The 26652-nt window shown below is 39.5% G+C and overlaps 1 protein-coding gene across 8 annotated transcripts in view; it reads right to left on the bottom strand.

Annotated features, from left to right (window-relative positions):
- The window catches only part of HMCN1 (hemicentin 1), a 437461-nt gene extending 416060 nt beyond the window's left edge, over positions 1–21401 (bottom strand). For 7 of the 8 annotated variants that reach the window (XR_011439059.1, XR_011439060.1, XR_011439058.1 and 4 more), the window contains exon 1: positions 20758–21346. Coding sequence is in view for 2 of the 8 variants with exons in the window: in XM_023640713.2 (XP_023496481.2) it covers positions 20758–21025 (268 nt within the window). In the remaining 6 variants the exon portion in view is untranslated. Of the gene's footprint in view, positions 1–20757 lie in introns of all 8 variants that reach the window. The other variant, XM_001491510.6, reaches the window with a different exon arrangement.
- Between the last annotated feature and the right edge of the window lie 5251 nt (positions 21402–26652).

Below are 26652 nucleotides of genomic sequence, written 5' to 3'. Positions count from 1 at the left end.
ATAGCACTTTAGACATATTCTGCAGCACCTACTATGTGCCAGGAACCATTCTAAACTCTTTAAATATTAATTAATTTAACCCTGCAAACATCCTATGAGAAGGTACTATTATTATCGACATTTTACAAACGAAGAAACTAAGGAAAGAGAGGTTATGCCCAAGTTCACAGAGCTAGTCAGTAGCAGACCCAGGACTGAAACTTAAGGCAGTTTACTCCAGAACCCATGTTCTTACCTACTATGTTATATTGCCTCTCTATACAATATAATTAATAAATTTACCTGAAATATATGTAAAGAATCATATATGCAATAAGCAGAGAATACTCATGTTTTTCAAACACACTCAAAATATTTAGAAAATAGTAATTGACCAAACTGGCTCACAAAAGAAGTCTCAGCAATTTTTTTAATAGAAAAAAAGAAAAAATATATATTTGGAAACTAAAAACCACACTCTTAAATAACAGATGGTTAAAGTAGAAATCACAATGGAAATTGCAAAGTATTTAGAATTGAACAACAACGTAAATACAACAGATCAAAATCTTAGACGCAACCAAAGTGGTTCATGAAAATAAAGTATGAATTAAAATTACAAGCCTAAATATTTATATTATAAATAAGAAAGGTAAAAATAAACATTTAAATTTACAAGCTGAAAAGGGACAACAGAACAAAACTAAGGAAAGTAGAAACTAAGAAATAACACAAATAGGGCCACAAATGAATAAAATACAAAACAAAAACTTAGACACGATCAAAAAACCAGAGGCTGGGGCCAGCCCAGTGGCGCAGTGCTTAAGTCCACACGTTCCACTTCAGCGGCCCAGGGTTCGCCAGTTTGGATCCCGGGTGAGGACATGGCACCACTTGGCAAGCCACGCTGTGGTAGGCGTCCCACGTATAAAGTGGAGGAAGATGGGCACAGATGTTAGCTCAGGGCCAGTTTTCCTCAGCAAAAAGAGGAGGATTGACAGCAGATGTTAGCTCAGGGCTAATCTTCCTCAAAAACAAAACAAACAAAAAAGAAACCAGAGGTTGTTTCCCTGAAATAGGCAAATAGATCTAAATTGATCATGAGACAAAGAGAAAGCACAAGTAAATAATATTGGAGATGAAAACTGCGTCATCGGAGGTAAACTTTCTATATGCCACTTTATCTTAATTGCAATTTCAATGGGAAAAGTTTTAGTTTAACCATCAAATACGATGATCACTTTAGAGTTTTTTGAAGGGTACCATTTTTAGATTAAAAAAGTTACTGTAAATTCCTAGTTCTGTTTATTTCTTTGATAATGAAGATATATAATTCTATCAAATGCATCTATTGAGATGATCATATGATTTTTATCCTTTTATCTACTAATATGATGAATTACAACGATTTCTTTTCTAGTGTTCAACTAATTTTTCCAGTCTTGGGACAAAAACAACCTGGTCATTACATATGTTCCTTTTTATATACTGCTGGATTGATTAGTTAACATTCTTGGAATTTTTGCATCTAGATTTACAAGGGAAGCTGACCTATAATTTTTCTTTCCTGTATTATCCTTATCAGATATTTGGTACAAGGGTTATGCTAGCCTCATGGAAAATGTTCCCTTTTTGTCTAGCATCAAGAAGTAGTTCTGTAAAATTGTGACTACTATTCCTTGAATATTTGGTAAAGCTCTCCCAAGAAATCATCTGGGCCTAGAGTTTTCTTTGTAGGCAGATATTTTACTATAAAGAAAAGCCTTTTTTAAAATGGGAGAAAATTTAGACATGAGAAAAGAATACAGAGGCAAGGAAAATTGTGAAGATACAAGAAGTGACCTTTCAGTAACATGACAGACTAAGTTGACACGGAAGACCCTCCTTTACAAAGCAGAAATGCTAGATAAAATATAAAATTTATTTTTCAATAAATAGCCACGCTTGAATGATAAAAATAAAGGGAAATCTCCCAGGTAACTAAAATAAAGAGGAAACTCAAACCGGAAGTAAACTGGTTGTCACCATGACAGCAAAAGAGGGTATCAGATCCTGATACAGGGTTTGGTTGCTAAGATTTGTCCATGTGAGGACAGTTTTCACAGTATCAGCCTTTTTGGGTGAGACAGCTACAACAGAGTACCCCGTTTAAAGCTGAGCCCTGTTGGCGAAATGGGGATCAGGAAAAATTCCTCCCACTAACCTAGAAAATTGGCAAGAAAGCTTGCCGTGTGTCCAGGTTTCTAACGGGGGGAATAAATCTTCTGAGAGAAATTGAAACCCTAAGCCAAAAACATATAAGGGTTTGTAGGGGTTGTACTAACTGTTGGTACAGGAATCCAAAGCCAAAAAAAATTAGCCCACAAGCTAATTTTAGGCTCTGAACAAAAGCAAATGCAAAACCCCGCTGTTGAAACACCAGTAGTGCAGAATCCAGGGTCCCGCAGACTCCGTGCTAAGGATCCATTCACAGTCAACAATTATCAACCACACAAGAAACAAACCACGGTGAGGGAGAGTCAGCAGACCAAACAGGCGGGAGAATTTACACCACTCGAAGAGGTAGAAATAATGCAACAACATTAAAGAGACTATAATATTGCAGAGCATATGATACAAAATACAATAGGCAGATTTGCAAAAGAACCAGATGAAACTTCTGGAAACAAAAGCTATGGTTTTTGAAACTGAAAACTCAATGGCTGACTTAAAGAATAGATTAAATAAAGCTGAAGAGACGGGTATGAAAGATTTGAGGAAACCACCCAGAATGCAGTAAAGAGAAAAAAGAAATGGAAAATACAAAAGAAAAACAAAGAAGCTTGGAGAATAGAATAAGATCCAAAATATACTTAATAGGATTTTTGAAGGGGACATTACAGAATGAGGAGAGGAAATATTTGAAAGATAAGAATTATCCACAACTGAATACAAACTTAAGTGCTCAGGTCGGGAAGACAAACCAGGTTCCGAGCAGAAAAACAAAATCAAATCCATGCTTAGATGATAAATAAGGAACTGCAGAAACAGGAAGGCAAATAGATCATCTTAAAATAACCAGAAAGAAACAACAGCTTACCTAAAACAGAATGACAAACTGACAGACTTCTCGTCAGCAGCAAAAGAAGTCAGAAAACAATAATATAATATCTTCAGTGGGCTAAATTAGGTACAGAATTCTATACCTATGTAAACTACTAATGAAAAACTAAGGTGTTATACAAGATTCTCAAAAAAAAAAAAAAACCAAAGGATTTCCTACTGTTAGAGGAGGTCATCAAGAGGATGTGACCGCACGGTGACCCTTGAACTGAAGGCTCCTCACCACCTCCTCTGTCTTTTCGACATGCGTTCAGCCCATTGTTCCTGGACTAGGAGCTACTTCAAGGATGAAGCCTTGGGAGAATAATGTTTTACTGAGACCATCTGGACTGAAGCCTCTAAGGCCTCTGTATAAACTCAAAGGACTATGGTGAGCGGTGTGGAGATCCACTCTTCTTGCTGTCACCCAAGACAAGCCTCGTATGCAAGTTCCCTTGCTTATTAAAACCACCACCTACCAACCTGGAGTGGTCTGGCCCTTTGAACTCTCCTTGCCCTCCATATACAGGGGCCAGTTTTGAATTTCACCTGGGGAACTCCTGAGGTTGTGAAGCAACACCTAAGTATATACAACCCCCCAAAAAAGAGCATAAAGAGCATAAGGAGTGTAAAGAATTTAAGGAAGAAAGGAAAGAGTATATATAAGAATCCAAAATGAAGGAGTAGGAAGCTAGAGACAACAATGAGTAAAGAAATTAGTAAACAAGTCAAATCTAAATGAAAATTGACCATATAAACAAAATGACTAATTAGGGTTTAAGAACGAGACGGATGTAGGATATCAGTTAATACTAAACAGGGTAGGAGAAGATGATCCGAGTAAAGGATTCCAAGGCCCTTGTATTACATAGGAACATACATTGATTAACTTCACTAAGCCAACTAAATTAAGAGTAATGATGAAGAGAGAGAAAGGGACTGTATAATTTCCAAACAAATACAAGGGAAAAAAAGAGAATTTAAAGAAAATCAACTTAGTAGGAAAAGAGGGGTAAGGATTAATAAAAATCACAGTACATAGAAAACACAAAATGAGATAATAAAAATAAGTCCAAATATATAAATCATCACAATCAAAGTAATAGGATTAAGCTGGACTATCAAAAATAGTTTGAAAATAAGACAAGGAAAAAAGATACATGAGAAATACCAACCAAATATAGAATAACATTATTAATACCAAGCAAAATGTATTTAAAAGCAAAAAGTATTATTAGAGATAAAGATGCCATATATTTAATGATAAAAAGAACAATTCACCAGGAATTGTTCTGAGCCTTGTATGTACCTAATAATATGTCCTTAAAGCAAACACTGAATGGAGTTTCAAGGAGAAATTAATAAAACCACAATCACAATGGGAAAGTTTAATATAATTTATTCAAAAACTCATAGATCAATTGGGCAATAACTAATAGGGATAGAATATTTGAATAACATAATTAACAAGCTTGATCTTATGGACATATATAGAACTCGGCACTCAACAATTAGAGAATTTTTTCAAGTACATATGGAACATTTACAAAAACTCCTCCTTCCCTTAAATAACTATTTATTGAGCACCTTCTACATGCCAAAGAACCTTCTATGTGAGGCTTTGGGGAATACAGTCATGGAAATTAAGTCTCTGCCTTCATGGAGTTTATATTGAGTGGAGGAGATAGACCTTAAATAGATTCACCTCATCGCTAATGTCACGCAGTGCTAAATCTACAAAAAGAAAAATAAAGCAGGTTAACAGGACAAAGACATGTGGGGAGCTACGTACGACTGGGCAGTCAGGGAAGGCCTCTCTGAAGGTGACTTTGAGCCAAGAGCCATATGAAGTCATGATGTAAGCCATGGAGGATCTGGGGAAAGAAGCAATAGCAAGAGAAATGGCTCTGGAAAGGGAAGGTGTCTGGCTTATAAGAATCAATAAAAAGGCCAATATACTAAAAGCGAAGTGAATAAGGAGGTCAGAAAGGGGAGTTTGGAACAATGTGATCTGCCTTTCATTTTAAAAAGATCCTCTGGGAGCTCTGGGGAGAGCAGCAGGGAGACCAACTAAAGTGGATCAGGCTAGAGGAGCAAGGGTAGAGAGGGTGAGTAGTGGTCAAATTAAAATTTTGAAGGTAGAGCCAAAGGAATTTGCACAGAGATTGGATATGGGGTGTGAAAGAAAGAGATGAGTTCAGAATGACTCCAGGGTGTTGTCCAGAACAACGGTGAGAAAATGATAGCACCTTTCCTGAGATGGGGAACACGAGAGAAGACAATGTGGGGCGGGGAGGGGTGCTGATAAATGTGAGATACCTCCTAGACGACCCAGTGGAGAAGTAAGGTGGTAGGTTCCTCCTGTTCCACCTTTGCATTGGGGTTGCCTGCCTGGCCTCTCTGGGTATTTACTGTTGAAATTTCTCAAATTGTCATGGAGCAGAAAACACTCAATCTGCTTTCTCTGTCCTAATTCTTTCTCTGTCATAGGCAGAACTAATTCTACCCTCACTCATTCTACCCAGCTAAAGGACCTTTACAAGCAAAATTAAACTAACATTTGGGGAATGTCTATTATACTAAGTCCTTCCACAAATATCATCTCATTTAAATATAAATATCCTTGTTTGTGGCAGGAATTTAAAGTGGTGGGTGAGAGGCCGGCCCAGTGGCATAGTGGTTAAGTTCACACACTCCACTTTGGTGGCCCAGGGTTGGCAGGTTTGGATCTCGGGTGCGGACATACACACCACTCATCAAGACATGCTGTGGCAGTGCCCCACATACAAAATAGAGGAGGACTGGCACAGATCTTAGCTCAGGGACAATCTTCCTCACCAAAAAAATTAAAAAATCAATAAAGTGGTGGGTGAGACAATTGTGCACATCTATTCTCAGCTCCATATCCAGTGACATCATATTGGCAGTGGGGGAGTACTTACACAGTGGAAATTGCCAACGTCTACAAATAAGGACCTCTCCCCACCCTCAGCACCAGAACCAGCGGTTTAACGTTTACCAGCACACCACTGATTAGATCCTTATTTTAGACAGAAGGAAACTGATGCTCTAAGAGGTCAAAAGACCCGCCCAGTTACAGAGCCAGGACCCAGGTGTTTGACTCTATGTTCATAAAAGGTACAGTAAATCTGAAAGGGGATCTCCATATTGCATGACACTTTTCCAGTACTTCAGGAAAATTCCTTGAAAGAGGTGAAACTTTGAAAAATCTTTTAATTATAGAAGAGAAAATGTCTGGCACACAGGGAGACATTCCAACATAGAGTGTGGTTTAGGAGAAAACTTCAAAGCAAACGTAGGATCATCTGATCCAGGGGGTGGTGAACACGTTCACCTAAGAAGAGAAGGGAAGACCCTCTGGGGAACACGAAACAATAGAAATGAGGTTTTCTGTGTGCTCTGGCAAAGGGCTTTGAAGTAGAAATAACGAACTAAGAAAAACCAGACTAGGTTTCACTTTGAATCTTGAAAATTGATATTCCAAATAATATTACATATCTTTTTAGAATCTTGTTCTCTACTGCTTAATGAAATAATATTTTCCCAGCCTTCTACTTGGTAGGAAAAAAAAAATATTAAAGAACAAGATCCACCTCACGTATTTATCTCTTCCCCATCACCCACCAGTCTCATTCAACCAGCTTCTCCCTGTCAGATCTTGGCAAGAATAGCTACTGAGTTGCCCTGAAGCATTTTCAGTGGCAGAGTACCTTCCTTCCAGCCTGGGAAATTCAAGGAATTCCTCCCACCTGTAAAGGTAAGCCCTCAGAAATTTGGTGCTCATGGAAAAATAGCTTCAATTAGTGTGTTGGAAGTTTCCAAGAAAGAAACCTAGAGATATACAAACTCAAAATATTTGGGAACCCTTACATAATTCCCAGAATTGCTAGCTCCGATATAATTTTCCATTTCAAAATTAAACGTCTCAAGATCTTTAAAAAAAAAATCAAACAAAGCTTTTATTAAATGTTCTAAGAGTAAATGATCTAAAGTATTAAATGCTTTAAGAGTAAGATTCACAGATTTTTAAAAATCCAAATTATTTTTAAGGACTTAAATATCACCCAAAACTTATTAGTGCTTTTCTCCAAAATTCCCACCGAGAACCCCATTCCCCTCCAAAAAGAGATCAGAGCCTAGAGCCCATGATACTCCCTGACGCAAATATTTTTTATCAAAAATGTACAGAACAAACTGAATCTCTCTTGTAAAAGTTAATCTTTTTTTTAATGTCAATCACTGAGTGGTCTCAGTCTGAATTGAATTGTGTCCCCTCAGAATTCCTATGTTAAAGTCCTATGCCCCAACGCCTCAGAATGTGACCTTATTTGGAAATAAAGTTGTTGCAGACGTAGTTAATCAAGAAGAGGTCATAGGTGAGTAGGGTGGGCCAATAATCCAATGTGACTGGTGTCCTTCTAAAAAGGGGAAATGTGCCCTGCACGCAGGGAGACCCCCTGTGAACATGAAGGCAGAGATGGGTGCATCTACAAGCCAAGGAAACACCAAAGATGGCCAGCAAACCACCAGAAGCTAGGAGAGAGGCATGGGACAGATTCTCCCTCACAGCCCTCAGAAGGAAACGACCTTGCCACCATTTAGATTTCAGACTTCAGGCCTCCAGAACTGTGAGATAATAAATTTGAGCTGTTTAAGGCACCCAGTTTGCAGTCGCTTGTTGCGGCAGCCCGAGCAAACCAACACAGTGGTGCCTTTGCCATGCCTTCTTGGGCACATCTCCTCAACCTCACACAATTCTCAAAACAAAAGAAGGTGACAAAACATAACTCGTCAAAAGCAATTCTTTGTCAGGAAATTTTGTACTTTTTGTGAGAGTTCCTATAATATAAGCCTCAGTTGTCTCCTATGTAAAATAAAGATAACATCCAGCACTTAGAGATTTGGTGAGCCTTAAATGAGATAAAGCACAGAATGTATCTAGTTCAGTGTCTGGTCCATAGGAAGGATTCAAAATATAAAACGGTAGCTGTTATTACTAGAAATAAAAATTACGCTATGAAGCCTGTGCCAACAAGACACATAAGGGGTTTCCTCAGAAGTCCCTGCCGGCCACGCTGCCCTCAGAAAGAGTTGCCAACAGCAGACTTCATCAGGCTCCAGCTCTCCCAGGGCCTGAACTGTACCTTAAATGTATCCCCGAGCCTCAGTTAGACTTTGCCACCAGCATATCCCACCCCGCTTTATCCCACCGTTATCTGTGGTCACTGCCCTGAACGTAAACCATTCCTCTTCTCTCTTACTCTCATCCTCCCTGTTTCCTCTCACCTGACCCGTTCCTTCACCATCCTACGTCCTCACAAATCCTGTGAGCTTCCACACCATCTTCTCACAGGAACTCTTCATCCACCTCCCACTTTAGCTGAAACAGGGCTCTCCTTTGACGGCACCACCTCCCCTACAGCCCTCCCCAGCGGGGTCCACTTATTCTCCAACACCCCAGACACAACAGGGTCAGGAGGTGGCTCAGCATTTTATCCGCTCCCCGTCTGTTATTGTTCTACCTTCAGAGAAAACATCTGCCTTTTTGAGGTACATGTCACCTATGACACCTTCTAACCCTCTTCATCACTGTCAACTGCCACCTGGAGACTTCTCAATAATTCTTATTAAATAAAAATTTGATGCCTGACTCACTGTCTTCCTCATCATTTTAAGCTCTGTTATCATCTGGGTTATTACTTTAACATCCATGTTCAACTCTGCAGACTCAAACTCCTTGATCTCAATCCTGCGATCTTCATTCCAGTTTAACTTTCTTTTCTACCCAAGCTAAATTCTAGGACCAATCACTTCGGCCATTCTTACCACTAATCTCAACTCCCTTGTGATACTGTCCTTTACATGCAAAATCTCAACTCTTGTCAGTCCCATACATCCAGATTTGACCCTACGATCTGTCACTTCAGTCTCTCTTATCAATATCCTTCTCAACCATACCCTATTTCTTTAGTCACACCTGCTCAACAAAATCCTAGTCCTGGACCAAACCAGTGGTCAGCCTCAGCAGTTATGCCCAGGCTGCTGAGAGCCACTGGAGAAAATCACACAGCTCAGCAGTGTTCAAGCATTACAAATTCATCTTCTGAACCACAACTCATTCTGGGAAATAGTCTATGTGTCCACAGCCACCTTCTACCTCCAAAACTCCACTATTCTTCTAAAATCCTTTATGTACCCTTCTACCACTTCCCTCCTATCATGAAATGACTCTCCTTTCTGTTTCTTTGAGAAAAAAAGAGTCCATCAGACAGGAAATCACTCAACATCTTGCATCCTCACCTACCAGCTTGTCCATGACCATGCCTGTCTATGGTCTGCTTCTCTCCTATCACACTCAGCCAAAGGTCTTCTCCCGCCAACAGCCAATCCCTCTAGTTTGCATCCCATCTCCTCTTGCTTCCTCAAAGACCTGGTTTCATAAGTTATATGTTCTCCCTTCGGCATTTCCTGTCTCTTCTCCTCTACTGACTCTTCTCCAGCAGTACTTAAACATTGTCTCCTCCCTCCCTTCTTAAAAAAGATGCTCTTTATATACGGTAACTGACAAATAACAATGTACAACTGAAATTTCACAATGTTATAAACTATTATGACCTCAATAAAATAATAATTAAAAAAGCTCTTTCTCAACTCTAAGTCCCATTAACTAATGTTTATTGAGAATTTACTGTGTGCAAGAGATTGTGCTAAGTTTTGGACACCTATTATTTCAATCCTTGCCTCAACCTTACAGAGTATATAAATAGTCCCCAGTTACCCAAACCGAAGCATAAAGAAGTTAAGATCATACAACAAGTAACTAGGGGAAGCAGGCTTCTATCCTAGGCATCAGACTCCAGAGGCTATGCTTTTAACCACAATACTATGTTTCACGAAAGAAACACACTGGGTTCTCCAGTTCCATTTTCTCACCCATCATTTCAGCCTCCTGACTCCACAACTCCAAAGAAACTGTCCATTTTAGCCTTTATTTTCAGTAAACTTATAAATGAACAGAGTTGACAACTTCTCCTGCTTAAAACAACTTTTTAGATATCCAAACACTGCTCATTCCTGTTTCTCTTCCTATTTACCCGGACTCTCCTTTCCAGAATCCTTTATGAACTGCCCTTCACACTTGTGTTCTCCATGGTTCTATCCTGTCCCCCTTCTTTTCTGTCTACATACTTTCCTTGGATGATCTCATTTATTCCAAAGGCTCAGCCATCATCTATATAGGTTTCAAGTGGAAAGAACAGCTACTTGGCACTATTCACACTAACACTGACACTTAGAAATGCTGAGGGGTGATACCTGGAGACTGACAGGCCACCCAAACAGATCCACACAGGAAGACATTTACTTTGATAAATTCACCATCAGCCAGGGTCTGGCTCTTAGACTTATAAACTCCGAAACGTTAACTTGACACTGGCAGACTATTTTAAACAATAGAGACTGATGTATAAAACTGGTATGCCAAAATATGAGTTATCAATGAGGAATACAACTGTCTGGTGAATCTGATGTATGGGCCAGTCTGACTAGAGCATTCTCTCCCCATAAGAAAAGTACATGAGGTTTAATTACCAGGAGGCTGTTTGGTGAGCACGCAACCAAAACAAGGAGAGTTAACAGTACGATCCAAATATGTAATGACATCATTACATATTTATAAGGATAAACAGTCTATCACCACAGTTGGAATGCTGCTTATGGGTGGACTGTCTATTAAAATGTAGAATGAACTAACGCTGAATCCTAGATAGAAATTGGCAAGAAAAACAAACAATCCAATTAAAAAATGGGCAGAGGATCTGAATAGACATCTTTCCAAAGAAGATATACAGATGGTCAACAGGTAAATGAAAACATGTTCAACATCACTAATCATCAGGGAAGTGAAAATCAAAACCACAACAAGATAACACCTCACACCTGTTAGAATGGCAATTATAAAAAAGACAAAAAATAAGTATTGGCGAGGATATGGAGAAAAGGGAACGCTTGTGCACTGTTGGTAGGAATGTAAATTGGCGCAGGCACTATGGAAAACAGTATGGAAGTTCCTCAAAAAATTAAAAATAGAACTACCATATGATCCAGCAATTCTGCTTCTGGGTATTTATCTGAAAAAAAAAAAATCCACTAACTCAAAAAGATATACGCACCCCCATGTTCAGTGCAGCATTATTTACAATAGCCAAGACATGGAAACTACTTCAGTTTCCATCAATGGATAAATGGATAAAGAAAATGTGGTGTTTATGTATATATAGAGAGAGACAATGGAGTATGAAACTAATATAATGTTATATGTTAATTATAACTAAAAAAAAAAAGAAAGAACCTTGTTGTACAATGCCTAAGTCTGTTTCTGTGACTCTCTTTTTCATTTCTGACACCCCAGACTTTTGGATATTTTATTTGAACCAGTTAATGTATAAGGAGCTTATCATCCTGGCCTGAGAGTAACAGTATCTCTCAAAGCTAACTTTATCTATCTTTTCTCTTCCATTGCATGGCTGATTTGATATTTTCACCTACAGAAAGCAATCATATTTCCCTTTCTTCTACGTTCTAAGGGCCAAGTCCAGTCCAAAGGACTTTCTTAATAGCTCAGAAATCTATACCCTTCTTCCTATGCCCAAGTCACCTCAATATTTCCCCCTGAATTGCTATGGTGGCCTCAGATTTCATCTCTCAGCTCCCAGGACTGCCTTGCTCCAATCCACCCATCCAACAGATAAAGATCTAAAATGAAAATCCAATCATGTCACTCCTCACTTATAATCCTTCCAGGCTCTTGATAACTTTCAGGATGAAATCCAAACTCCTGAATATTTTGATTCAACTGCTTTTACTCATGCACCTTCTTCAGGTTTCAGTCCAGGCCACATCTCTTCCAGAAAATCTTTGTTAACCATCACCCTCTTGAATTTAGGATCACAGGCACTGCTCCGGGCTCACACAGCTCCCTGTGCTTCTTTCCACTGTAAAATGTATCCTGGTATATAATACTATTTCTCTTGCCCTTCTCCCCATAGATAGTTCACTTCTTGTAAATTAAGCCTCATTATGTTTGAATCAAAAAGCACCTAGCATGGTCCTTGACAAATAGTAAGAAGTCTGTTATTGACTGATGAGTGAGTGAATACGTGAATCAATGAATGTAATGGCTTATCTTTGGATTTTTAATTCTCTTGTTGGTTTCCCAATCATGAAGCAGTGGACTAGGGGTCAAGGATACAGTGTAGCAAAGACTATGTGCTTCACAAACACTGAGTGTGTTAGAATCTGACTACATTTGAACTGGTTTGAACTGTCCTTTGCCTGTAGGCTGGTTAATAGCCAAGTCATCAAGTAGATATTTTTTCTATTTAATTTTTTAGTCTTATTGTATAAACGTTCTACTATTTTTCTCTTTTTTCTTCTTCTTCTTCTTCCCAAAGCCCCCCACTACATAGTTGTATATTCTAGTTGTAGGTCCCTCTGGTTCTGCTATGTGGGACGCCACCTCAGCATGGCCTGATGAGTGGTGCCACGTCCACGCCCAGGATCCAAACCAGCAAAACCCTGGGCCTCGGAAGCGGAGTGTGCAAACTCAACCACTTGGCCATGGGGCCGGCCCCTACTACTTTTCTTGATAAGTGGCTTTTCTCCAGTATCTATTCAATCTTTATAGACAAATGTGAGTCATTCGATAACTAAGAGCAACACCATTGATTCTATAGTATTTTTAAAGAATTTTCACATATATCATTTTATTTAACCATGGTAACATCAAAAAAGTAGGGAAAGTGGATATCAATACATCTTACCCTTGACATAACATAAGTCCATTTTTAAACTTTTCCTATTCTCCATAGAGATGGAGAATTCTCACGGGGATTTATCAGAAAAGAAAAAACCAAGGTTGAAAATCCCTGTAGGCTTGTGAGAACCATCTACAATGTGATCTCTGGTTTGCACAGAGCTCCCTGGAAATTAATTTATTTGTTGTGACATTCCAGTTCAGTTAAATTTGCAACATATGCAGAATGTCTTACAGCATGGAGCTGAGCAATTCCAGACTGCGTAGAAATCCCCCCAAATTCACCTGCTATACAAACACTCAATGAGTACCCAAGATGCAGCATTATCTGGGTCACAATGATCCTTCCATTTCATGTTCAAGCTTGGTTGGGAGATATACAGCATCAAAAAGATCTAATAGCAAATTATTATGTTGTTTAGTTTTATTCTTCTGATTGCTATAATTTTAAAAGCAAAACCACAGACATGAAAGGCAAGATTAAAATACCCAGAGAAACCATTAGTTCTTGCTTCCAGCATTCACTCATTCATGAAACATTTCTTGAGTGTCTACTGTGTGCCAGCCCTGAGACAGATGGAGCCGTCCCTGCTCAAGGAGCTTAATGTCTAGTCAGAGGAGGGAAGGTAAGCAGAGTTATAAAGACCATTGAGAATGGTTATTGTTTGTCTGACCAGAGGCAAAACCAAATTCAGATTTACCAAAAATCAATTAGAAGGCTGTTCCTCAACTCAAAAAAAAAAACATTCATTCTGTGGGAGTCATAGATGATTCTGTTAAATAGAAACATCCCTAATACATTTAACAAATTTATCAAAAATTGGCCCATATACTTTGGAAGAAAATTTTCATTGTGCATAGCAAAACATCTCTACATAGCCTCAAAACACATCCAGTGACATGGGATCCACTCTCAGCTTAAAATATTCTCTCATTCTAGGAAAGAAAGTTATCATTGTCCAGTCAAAATCTCTCACTCTTACATTTTAGTTCATTTCCTTTTGTTGGATTTCTCTTGGACTTAAAGGCCAATCCTTTTCCTCCTGAAAACTCTTCTTCCTTTAGGATGTGCTAGAGACAAAGGGACACTAATAGCTTCTTGGCTCGTTTCCCTATACATATTGAAACTGAAAACATTCCATTAGAAGTTTAGTTCATATAAACTTGTATAGGTTTTCAAGGTCTGAATGTGCAATATTTTCCTTGTAAAAATCTTTCTATTCATTATGGTTTCAGGTGATTTTGCTACTGCTCAGAAAAATATTCTAAGAGAATCTTTTCACAGAAGAAGTCCCGGAGTGTGTTCTTAACACTGTGTAGATCTTACAGAACCATACAAAATCACTGAGGGCTCAGAGGTTTTATTACAATGATATTCTTAAGCACAGAGGCTTGTAATGCTGATATTTCTCCGAATGAATCAAGCCTTTGCTACTTTGAGTTTCTTTGCAGTCACTTATCTTTCACTATATTATGACTATTAAAATCATGGACTTTGATAATAACCTACCAATGCACTAGTTTTATAGATAGAGAAACATTAGTCTGGCAAGGTTAAATGATTTGCTTAAATGACAAGAGTAAGGAAGAGAACAGAAATCTTCTGTTCCAAATTGGATGCTCTTTCTACTAACATTGCGTTTGCGTTTTGTAAAATACTGGTTGAATCATTTATCAAAACTAGTTTCAATTTTAGCTTCATGAACAAAGCAGCCATTCCAGTAGTTGGAAACAACAATATAATTCCAAAGATTTCTAATTCCTTTTCTCCCATTCTCTTTTGAATTCTCTCCAAACAGGCATTTCACTTGCATCATTTCACTAGTCTTGTTTAGTCACCGATGACTTCCACATTGCTAAATTCATTAGCCAACTCTCAGTCCTCCTCGTAATTAACCAATTAGTGCTTCTCCCTTGAAACGCTTTCTTCTCTTGACTTCTAGAATAATGTACTCTTTTCCTTCCTCTCTGACTTCAATTTCTCAGGCTCCTTTGCTGGTTTATGCTCATTTCTCTGCTGAACACTGGAGTGTCCCAGGGCTGGCTGGCTCCTCAGACCTTCACTATTCTCCATTTAATCAGTCCCTTAGTGGTCTCGTCTAGCCTCATAGCCCTAAACACCATCTGTATGTATGCCTTGCAATCTGAAATTTATATCTCTGACCCAGACCTCTCCTCTTGACCTCTAAACTCTTATATCCAACCACCTTCCACTTGGGTACCAAAAGGCAACTCAAACAAACACAACCAAAAATAAAAGCCTCATCCTCTCACTTTTTCTCAAGTCTGCTTCTTGCTCATTCTTCTCCATCTCAGTAAACAGCTATGCTATGCTTCTATTCGCTCAAGCCAAGTCCTCAGCATCTGTCTTGTCTTCTGTCTTTTTTCTCACACATTACATCCTGTCCATCATTAAATCCTTTGGGTTTCATCTTTAAAACAGACACAGAATCCAACTATTTCTCAAAACTTCCACAGATACCAACTTCACCCAAGATATACCATCCTCTTCTGCCTCAATGATGCAGGAGTCTCCTAGCCTCTCTGCTTCTGCCCTAGCTCCACTTTAGACTATTCTCAAACAACAGTCAGAATGATTACACAGATGCATGAGTCAGATCACGTCACTGCTCTGCTCAAAATCCTAACATGGTTCTCCATCTCACTTAGAGAAAAGCCAAGTCGCAGTGGCCGAGAAGCTCTTTTGTGAGGTGGCCCCATCATCTTTCTGACCTCACCTCCTAACTTCTCCCTATTGCTCACTATGCTCTAGATACACTGGTCTTTTCCGAGTTCCTTGAACACATCAGGATGCTCTTGCCACGTGCAAGAGCATTTCATTTACTGTTACTCTGCCTGCAAAAGTCTTTCCTCAGATATCCTCACTGCTCCCTCCCTCATCCCCTTCAAGTCTTTGTTGAAAGGTGGCCTTTTCAACTGCGGGCTTCCTGGACCACCATATTTAAAATGTCAACACTCTCAGTCCACCTCAAACTCCCCATGCCCTTTTCCTGCTTATTTTCTCCAGAGCAATTACCACCAACAAACGTAGCACATGTATTTTAATTCTTTTCTTTATGACCTGTGTCCCTCAGTAGACTGTAAGCTCCACGAGAGCAAGAGCTTTTGTCTGTTTTATGCCCTTTTGTAGTCCCAGTGTCTGAAGCAATGCCTGAAACATAATAGGTGAGTGAATGAACGAATGAATGAATGAATGAGACTGATATAAGATAGCTCGAGAAAAAAGTAGAGACGTAATTGTGAAAGAGAAGCAGAGAATTTTCTTTATATAAAGTGACTCATTAAAACATTCTGCCCCATTCTCTTTCCTCTGTCTCTGGTACCTGCCTTCCAGAGAGGAGGAGAAATGGAAAACTGAGTGATAAAAGGAGCTGTAGTCAAAGGGAAACCCTCAGCCCTCCACAAAGTTGTGTCCTGAGGAAGAGAGAAATACATTTGAGTATTGTAAAAAGCATGGCAAAAATCAATATGTAAGAATCAGCAAGTTCAATAATAAACTAGTGTTGATGAGGATCTGACTTCTTAACCAGAACCCTCACATACTGCTGGTGGGAACGTAAAATGGTACAGCTGCTTTGGAAAACAGTCTGGCACGTCCTCAAACAACGGAACAGTTACCATGACCCAGCTATTCCACTCCTAGGTATATACTCAAGAGAAATGAAAATATGTGTTCTTTTGTGTTCTGAGCACCCAATTTCAATGTGGAATGGGGGGCGGGGGCTCCCCACCCCTCCAACAAGCATTTCTCAGACCCCAGCAGGGTGTCTGAGAATTCAACTCAATTCTGATGCCTATCTACCCAGAGATAACATCAGATCCCACAGGTTAAAGGTGGAGACTGCCCCTCCTCGCCCAGTTCAGACACCACTTGCAAGCCCCTGTTGTTATCTTGCTTCTGACCGTCTGGCTCCAGACACCCCTCCTTTTACTTCAATCGCCAGTCACAAGTCCAGGTTGTTACCTGTACTTCTGACCAACCGGCTATAAGTCAGAGGTTCTCACAACCTCCTCCTTGGGTTTGAATAATTTGCTAGAGCAGCTCAAAAAAGTCAGGAAACCTATTTACTCATTAGATCACCAGTTTATTCTAAAAGGATATAACTCAGGAACGGCAGATGGAAGAGATGCATAGGGCAAGAGGTGTGGAGCACCCAAGCTATCCCAGAGCATGCCATTCTCCCCAAATCTCCACATGCTCACCAACCCAGAAGCTCTCCAAGCCTTGTCCTTCTGGGTTTTTATGGAGGCTTCTTTACATAGGCATGGCTGATTAAATCACTGGCCATTGGCAAGAGGTTCAACCTCCAGCCCCTCTCCCCTCCCCAGAGGTGGGAGTGGGAGGTGGGAGGGTGGGGAGACTGAAAGTTCCACCCTCTAATCACATGATTGGGTCTCCTGGCAACCAGCCCCAATCCTTAGGTGGAGTCCAAAGTCAAATCATTAACATAACAAAAGACACCTTTATGGCTCTCATCCTTAGGAAATTCCAAAGGTTTTAGGAGCTCTATGCCAGAATCAAGGATGAAGACCAAATATATACTTCTTATTATAAATCACATCACATGTGTCCACACAGAAACTTGTACACAAATGTTTATGGAAGCGTTATTCATAACAGCCAAAAAGTAGACACAACCCAAATATCCATTATGGATTAACAGATAATCAAAATGTGGTATATCTATATAATGGAATATTATTTGGCTATAAAAAGGAATAAAGTACTGATACATGCTACAGTATGGATGAACCTTGAAAACACTATGCTATAGTGAAAGAAATTAGTCCAAAAAGACCACATATTACGTGATTCCATTCACATGAAAGTCAGCAGGAAAATCTATAGAGACAGAAAGTAAATTAGTAGTTGTTTAGGAATGGGAGGAGCATGAGAGCAGGTAGGGGAGCGATAACTAAAAGGCATGCAGTTTCTCTTTGAGGGCATGAAAATGTTCCAAAATCGATTGTGGCGATGGTGGCATTTATCTGTGAATATACTAAAAACTATTGAATTGTACATTTTAAATGAATGATTGTACGGTAAGGGAATTATATCGCAATAAAGCTGTTAAAAATTAATGCATTAAATGTGATTATGGAAGTAGAAAACCCGTCTTAAGCATAATTAGCATCAAAAGGTTGGCTTCACTCTCCATGGCTCTGGTCCTCTCTGGTACTTGCTCCTACCACGGGCATGTTGTTGGTCCTCCAACATTCATTCCTACATGCACAATATCTGAATGACTTTATCACCTCCTTGTCAACTTGTTAGATGTCTTCTTTTTGCATATTCATGTTTTCCACGTATTTTAATTTTTATCCTTATCTGCAAACACAAACCTTGCCCCAAACTCTAATACAGAGGTCCAAAGAAATCATCAGCAAAGGCCTAAAGATTTTTGTCAAATGCCTTCACCTACATCCCAGATCTTAGATCTATTATTTCATCTAGCTAAATGCAATAGAAGATATCAAAAGGCTTTGAAAAGCTGTAAATAGTCAAAGTTATTAATGTAATTATTATATTAAATTTCACACATTCTTTCTTTCCATGTCGGTTGTATTACCCAACTATAGGAATATGTGTTAGGGACCATGAAAAACAACCACATGTAAAACAGACAGTCGTAAAATGTCACAGTTAGAAGTGGCCTTAGGGATGCTCAAATCCAATTCTCTCATTTATAGCAGAGGAGACAGATTCAAAAAGATAACTGACTTTTTTAATGTCTCTCAGTAAAACAGCCAATCCCCCATTCAAGGCCCCTTCTGTCATTCCATGCTCATTGGCAATCAGAAGTACAAGGGAATCAACAACTCAGTGATTACACACACACACACACACACACAGAAAATGCCACACAAAGGTAATATTACAATCCATGAAAGTGAATTAGTAAACTAAATTAAAGGTTATTAGTATGTTTTAACTTCTATTTCCCTCTTTATCTTCAAACATACTTTAAATAGTCTTAGATAATATAAACGCTTGGCCACTTCTCTCTACTTTGAATCACAATGCAAACAGAATGAACAGTTTTGCTGAATTATACATACAACTAGTTTTATGGAACCAATTTAAATTAATCATTTTCTCATATTATTTAATTCATAAGAGCTTTAATTTATTAGTCATCTGTTATTAGCATGCCAACTTTCCCTCCCTTTGAATCACGATTGCTAAACATAGGAAAGTCAACGACAACACACTTTCCCATTTGGCAACAATGGGAAGGCGGCACACCACAATATGATTTATTCCAATAATTTTTCATATCACATCAAAATATCATGATGATCATTTCCATTTATGACTTGAGGCGATTTTTGTGTTCTGTTTGCAACAACATCATTTCATAAGTTTTTTGAAAAAAAGGAAATCGTGGTGTTAATTAGAGAAAATAATTTTCACTTTATTTTTTAGCCAACTTCAGATTCATCCCTATAGAAGAAACATTTAGTGTATTCCAAAAAAACAAAAGTCGTGCACTGCATCACAATTGGCATTGTGACATTTAATAAATTGAAACATTATAACACATGAAGTGTCTTACTAAGATAGTAAACACAGCAAATGATCATTCAATTCTTTATTCAGATATACAGACCATTTCATGTTTGGTCAATGTAGAAATTACTATTTATATGCATATCCCAAAACAGTAGGAGAGGTTATTATTTTCATCATTTGAAGAACAAACAATCCCAGAAAGTTCTATTTCCGTCTAAATTTCTCTCCATGCCATTTTTTAAAAAACAGCTGAAACCTGCCATATTTAATATCTAGAATGAATTCGAACTCATATACATTTGTCAAATGCACCAGGAAAGAATCTGAGATTCTAAATATCAAGCTCTCATTGTGATGAGGTTGTGTCAAGGTCTTCTAGTGAAGGCAGAGAATTTAAATTAAAAAGTGGGGGAGGACTTTTAAGAACCACCGCTTTATTTTTTCTTCAACTGGGCAGCGACTTGTGCTAATGAAACTCAGGTGGATGTCAGATTGCAAGCCCCAGGGCTCCCCCTGCAATGCTACCCACAGCAATGACAATGAGGGCTGCTAGGATCCTCACAGAAAGGTGCCACTTTAAAGAGAAACTGAAAAAAGTAAATAGGATCATATTACAGAGAGCAGCTGAAAACCATGGCTTTAGGGCAAAAAATAAAATTATTTTGCTTCAACTACCTCTAAAGAGCACCGACACACCAAATTAGATGCATTTCTACTGGATGAGACATGGACATAATGTTTATAACCATCTGTGAATCTAACAATGACCTGGTGCAAAAATGAATAGATCCAGCTAAGAAATGAATGGCTTCTCTCTCATTTTCATCTCTTCAGTTGCAATAGTAGTTATTACTTACAAGCTTCCTTGTGTTTCACACAACGGGTTTTTTCCCCTTATGTGAGAGTCATCCTGAGTATGCTCTCAATCCGGATGTTAGCTCTTAAAAGTACATGAAGACCCATGTCCCAATCTGCCTTCATAATTAAACTTTCTGTAGCTCTAAAATTTTTTAAAAAGTCAAGTAACTCTGATTTTGATGTCTTTGCTCTGGTTCCTGTTTTCATAATTTCCCATTTCCAGGTTTGGGGACCACTGCATAAGCACCCCAAAGAAGCTATCTGCTCCATGGCTGAGATTGGAGCTGGAATCACAAACCTAGATGCCAGCGAGCAATTCTTTGTTACACTGTATTCAGCTACACATAAAAAAAAAAAAAAAAAAAAAAAAAAAGGCTTAGAAACTTCCTGACACTGACACAATTTCATAGCATAAGAAATAATGTAATCATAAGAAATAACAAACACAAAGAATAAATATTTCCCTTACCTGGATCATGGAAAGGCACCAAGGCAAAGTTGAAAAGAGGTCTCTTAGGTCTTTTCAAAGACGTCTCCAAAATTTTGGAAGCCCCTTCGATAACCTGAACTAAATCATCATACATGGAACCAGTCACATCAAACACAAAAGCCAAGGTGGAGGCCCCCTCGGGAATTTCCTCAGCCCTGATCTCGGACTGGGAGCTTGCATCTTGAGCTAGGGAAGAATAAAGAAGAGCAAACAGGAATACTGTGTGGACCATGTCCCAGGAAATCATTTTCTTTTCTTGCTTTTTTTCCGAGCGCCTGAGCTCTGCGCTTAGCCCTCCTCAACAACAGGCAGCGGGGTTCCTCTCAGAGCAACTCATTAGACACTTGAAATCTCTTGCAACTAGCAAAAAGTTTGGAACCGAGGCTCGGATGCGGACAAGCACCAAACCCGAATCCCTGCAGGAGCTAGGCAGGCAGAGATGCGGCAGCTTTTGTCTGGACGCAGCTTCCTCCGGGACTGCTCTGCCCGCGGCTTGGGGGCAGCGCGCCGGCCATGCCCCGGGGGCCGCTCCGAGCTTGCGGCGCCGCGCCCGAGTCCCACCGCCGCCGCCGCCGCCGCCACCGCTCGCCCGGGCCAGCCACCGCGGCTCCCGACTTTCCTCTGCGCGCCGCTCGGCAGCGCCGAGGGGAAGCCTGGCTCGGCCTAGCCTCCTGATTGGCCAGCTGCAGTCCCCCCTCCTTTGCTCTGGGCCCCCCCTCCCTGAGGACGACTTCTCTCTCCACCGATTCTAGGGTCAATTCAGTCCCAGGGGAGCGCTCCCAGGGTCGCCTCCGCTCCCACCCGCGAGGCTCCTACTCTACCAAACCCCAGGGTAAACAATGGCTTGGCAGAATGAGTGGCAGAGACCCAAGTTGAAAGACACCACACTCACTAGCACAAAGGGGATTTTATTTTTCTACTGTGTGCAACGCTGCTGCAGACACCTCTTTCATAATTCCCCCAAGAAGCCAAGACGCCCCGGCCCAGCTTTCCGTTTCTCAGCCCACAACTCAGCCCAGCCAGGAGGGGGAGCTGGAAACTTCTCCCGGCTGGGCTGCAGCCACACTATCGCTCTTTGATCTCCTCCGGGGCTGTGGAGCGGCGGAGAAGGGAGGGAGGAGAGAGCTGGAGCTGGATGGGCAAGAAGCGAGAGGAAAAGGAAAGGAGCTGTTGAGGGAAATGAGACAGACAGCAGGAACTGGGGAAGTCACTGATTGTAGTTAGGAAAGAGTAGAGAAGGGAAGGAAGCTGGATGCGAATACAGATTGGAAGCTCAGTGGAAAGGATGAGGAGAGACAGGGAATTCATATTAAAGAGGAAACTGATTTTTTTATTTCATTATCAAGAGTCATGTTTGCTGAGCAGTCTGAATCTCCCCCTTAGCATGGTGAGGCAGAATAATATCCCCATTTCACATTTCCGCCCATAGATCAGCCATGTGCCAAATCTCAGCCAAAGACCATTAAAAAGGTGTTCCCCTCTATGGCATTTTCTTGCCAATAAGGAAGGAAACCTCGCCCTGGAAAACATTACAAAGCTTTCCGTGTTATAATTATTATATATATTATAGTACTAATCACAGAGATAAGAAAGTGGACAAAGAAAGTCACCCATAAGCTAAGGATTCTTTGCTTCATTTTAATGAAAACGTATTTCCAGCCTGGAAAAGGAGCTATTGTCTGGATCCTGGCATTTAAAGAGGGGCCAACAGGCATCTTGCTCCCCTTTCGAATGTGTGTTAGACCACCCACCCGACACAGAGGCAGCCTGAGGAAGAGCCCGCTCCCCTGAGCCTTTTATAGCCTGCAGCCGTCTTCGCTTTCAGACGCAGCGGCTGTGGGACCTGAGTTTATGATACCTATAAGTCATGTCACTTAAAGGAAGCAGACTGGCCATTTGGGCTGAGTGGGAATAGGAGAGGAGGGGGGAACACACTTCCTTTCCAAGTAGTATTTAGAGAATGCTATTTGAGTAGCCTACTCCTTTGTTTATTTAAAAGGAGTTGCATTCTAATTCCTCGAGTTTTCACTGAGACCTGAGCTGTTCCAGGTGTTCAAAGGAGCTGGTAGAGCGTGGTGACTAAGAGTTTTGGGTCAGATAGCCTGGGTTCAAAGCCCAGTTGTGACAGTTTATAACTGTGCATCTTCAGCAAGCTACCTACTTCTTTATGCCTTCATTTATTCAGCTGTAAATGGGGATAATGACAGTACCCACCTAATAAGGATTCAATTATCCATCTTGAGAAGTGTTCTGTGTGCACCTGAAAAGAATGTCATTGGGTGGAATGTTCTATAAATATCGGTTAGGTCAAGTTGTTTGATAGGGTTCCTCGAATCTTCTATATCTTTACTGATTTCTGCCTAGTTGTTTGTGTCAGTAATTTAGGGCGGTATTGAAATCTCTGACTATAATTATGGATTTGTCTATTTCTCCTTGTAGTTCTTTGAGCTTTTGCCTCAGGTATTTTAAAGTCCTGTAATTAGATGCAAGATTATCCACACCCTCGTATTCCCAATTACTGTGTATGAGTGTGAAAAATGGACAGTGAAGAAGGCACACAGGAAAAAAAATCAATTCATTTGAAATATGGTGCTGGAGGAGAGCTGTACAGATACCCTGGACTGCCAGAAAGATAAATAAGTGGCTCCTAGAGCAAATTAAGCCTGAACTATCACTGAAGGCAAAAATGATAAAACTGAGGCTGTCCTACTTTGGGCACATCATAAGAAGGCAGATTCTTTGGAAAAGACAGTAATGCTGGGAAAAGGAGAAAGCAGCAGGAAAAAGAGGAAGACCCAGCGTAAGACGGATGGACTCCATAAAGGAAGTCATAGGCACGAGTCTGCAGAAGCTGAGTGGTGCTCTTGAGGACAGGATGTCGTAGACATCACTCATTCATATTGTCGCCTAGAGACAGAGCCAACTTGATGGCACTTAACAACAATCGGATGCATCAACACTTAGCATTATTGTGTACTCTTGATTCATTGACTTCTTTATCATTATAAAGCTACCTTCATTATCCACAGTAATATTATTTGCTCTGAAATATGCTTTGCCTGATATTAATATAGCCACTCCAGCTTTCTTTTGATTAGTGTTAGCATAATATATCATTTTCCATCCTGTCACTTTTAACTTATTTGGATCATTATATTTAAGGTATGTTTCTTGTAGTCACGATACAATTGGGTCTAGCTTTATTTACGCAATCAAAAAATCTCTGCCTTTTATTGGGCTATTCAGACCATTTGCATTCAATGTGATTATGGATATGGTTGGATTTAAATCTGTCATCTTGGTATTTGTTTTCTATTTGTCCCATCTGTTCTTTGTTCCTTTTTTCCTGTGTTTCTGCCTTCGTTTGGATTTATTGAATATTTTTTATGAGTCCATTTTTATCTCCACTGCTAGCTTATTAGCTATAACTCATTATTTCATTTTAATGGTTGCTTTAGAGTTTATCACAGTCTTCCTTCAGGTAATATTATACCTCTTCATGTATAATAAAAGAACCTCAGAATAATATACTTCCATTACTCCCCTCCCAAACTTTTTTGTTATTATCATGCATTTTATTTTACATTACAGTGTTCTAAACCCCACACTATATTGATGTTATTTTTAAAGTAGTCAGTTAACTTTTAAGGACATCTAAATAATAAGAAAAAAATAATATATTTTCCTTCCTGGTGCTGTTCATTCCTTTGTGTAGATCCAGATTTCCATGTGATATCATTTTCCTTCTCCCTGAAGGCTTTGGTTTAATATTTCCTGCAGTGCAGTTCTGCTGGTGATAAATTCTTTCACTTTTTTAAAAGATATTTTTTTGCTGGATAGAGGACTCTAGGGTTGGCAGGTTTTTATCTTTCTTTCAGTGGTTTAAAGATACTACTCCACTGCTTCTTACTGGCATTGTTTCTAGTGAGAAATTTCTATATATTTATATTTGTCTCTCTATATGAACCTTCTTTATTTCTCTTGATGCTTTTAAGAGTTTTCTTATTATCACGGATTTTGAGCAATTTGCTTATGATATGCCTTGGTGTGGCTCCCCTCCTATTTCTTGTACGTAAGGACTGTTGAGATTCTTGCATTTGCGAGTATATGGTTTTCACCAAATTTGGAAATTTTAGCCTTTATTTCTTCAGATGTATTTGTCTCTTTTCTTTGGAAGACCCCAATTCACATTTGTGAGGCCACTTGAAGTTGTTGCATAGCTCACCAATGCTCTGTTCATTTTTTAAAATTATTTTCTTTTCTCATTGTATTTCATTTATGATAGTTTCCATAGCTATTTCTTCAAGCTCACTAATCTTTTCTTCTCCACTGTCTGTTCTACCAGTTGTCTCATCCAGTGTACTTTTCATCTCAGACATAGTTTTCATCTCTAGAAGTTCTATTGAATACTATTTGAATCTTCTTTATATCTTCCACGTCTCATTTTAAGTGTATGAATATCTGGAATACAGTTATAATAACCTTTAATGTCCTTGATTGGTAATTCTAACATCTGTGTCAGTTCTATATCAGTTTCCATTGATCAAATTTTATCCTTGTTATGGGTTGATTTTCTTGCTTCCTTTCAGGCCTCATAATCTCTGATTGGATGTCAGACATTATGAATTTGACCTTTTTGAGTACTAGATTTATGTATTCCTATACATATTCTTCAGATTTGTCCTAGGACAGAGTTGAATTATTTGGAAATCATCTGATCCTTTTGGGACTGACTTTTAAAATTTGTTAGGCCGGACCAAAGCAGTGTTCAGTCTAGGACAAATATTCCCCATTACTGAGAAAAGACCATTCTGTGTATCCTACCCAATACTCTTTGAATTATGAGATTTTCCAGTCTGGTTGGTGGGGACAGACCTATTTCCATCCCTGTGTGAGTGTGGGCATTGTGACCTTTAGTCCTTTCAAGTGGTTCTTTCCTCACATGCATATGCTGTCAGTACACAGCTGAATATACAAAGGGGACTCCCTTCTTATCTCTGGTGTTTTTTACCTACATAGCTCCTTTAAGTACTCTCTCCTGCAAACTCTAGCTGTCTTCGTCTCCCAAGACTTTCAGCTCCATCTCAACTCAGGCAACCTGCTAGGCTCCACCTTGATTCCACCACCATGCATCATAACCTGGAACCTCTCTGAAGGTGGTAAATTGGGGCAATTGCAGGACCCACCTCATTTGTTTCTCATGTCTCTGAAATCATTGTCCTGCTTTGCCTCAGAATAAGATGAAGAATGCTTATAAAGCAGTTAGCCCAGTGCCTGGAAATGCAGCAAGGACTCAGTAAAAGCTAAGTATTATTATTATCATTATATTTCTTTGATGATATAGCTTTGAAAGTTGGAAGCTATGTGTACATGCATTGAAGACAATGCTTTGGAAGGGAAAAATAACTAGGGAGGCTTTTTTATTTGTTCGTTTATAGTTTTTTGTAGCTTCATTAACATCCTGAAATCTAAGTGGGTGGTAGCACTTAAGAGCATGTTTAAGGTCCACAAGGCACTGTGGTAGGGAAAGATGGGTGACAAAGAAAAGAAATATTTAATGTCTCACCTAATTAGAAGCATTCATCACATACTAGGCTTGATAAAGCCTAGCTCAGAAAAACATTACCTTAAAAGAATAGGAGTTCTGAAGATGATTGCTATGTAGTGTGTACATACACTGCTTTATTGTGAACTGCCTCCTGTAAATCACTAGATGGTTTGACATTATCCTCAATGATCCTTCCCAAAATGTCTGGTTCTTTATGTAATGAGGCCCGGGATTATTTTATGTTTACTTTAGCACGTTTCAACAGGGTAAGTAACTTGCTATTACAACTGAATTCAAAGGAGAGTACTTTTGCATCAACCATAATG

The sequence above is a fragment of the Equus caballus genome, chromosome 5 (assembly GCF_041296265.1).
Source record: "Equus caballus isolate H_3958 breed thoroughbred chromosome 5, TB-T2T, whole genome shotgun sequence".
NCBI lineage: Eukaryota > Metazoa > Chordata > Mammalia > Perissodactyla > Equidae > Equus > Equus caballus.
This window is presented reverse-complemented; position numbering and strand designations above follow the sequence as displayed.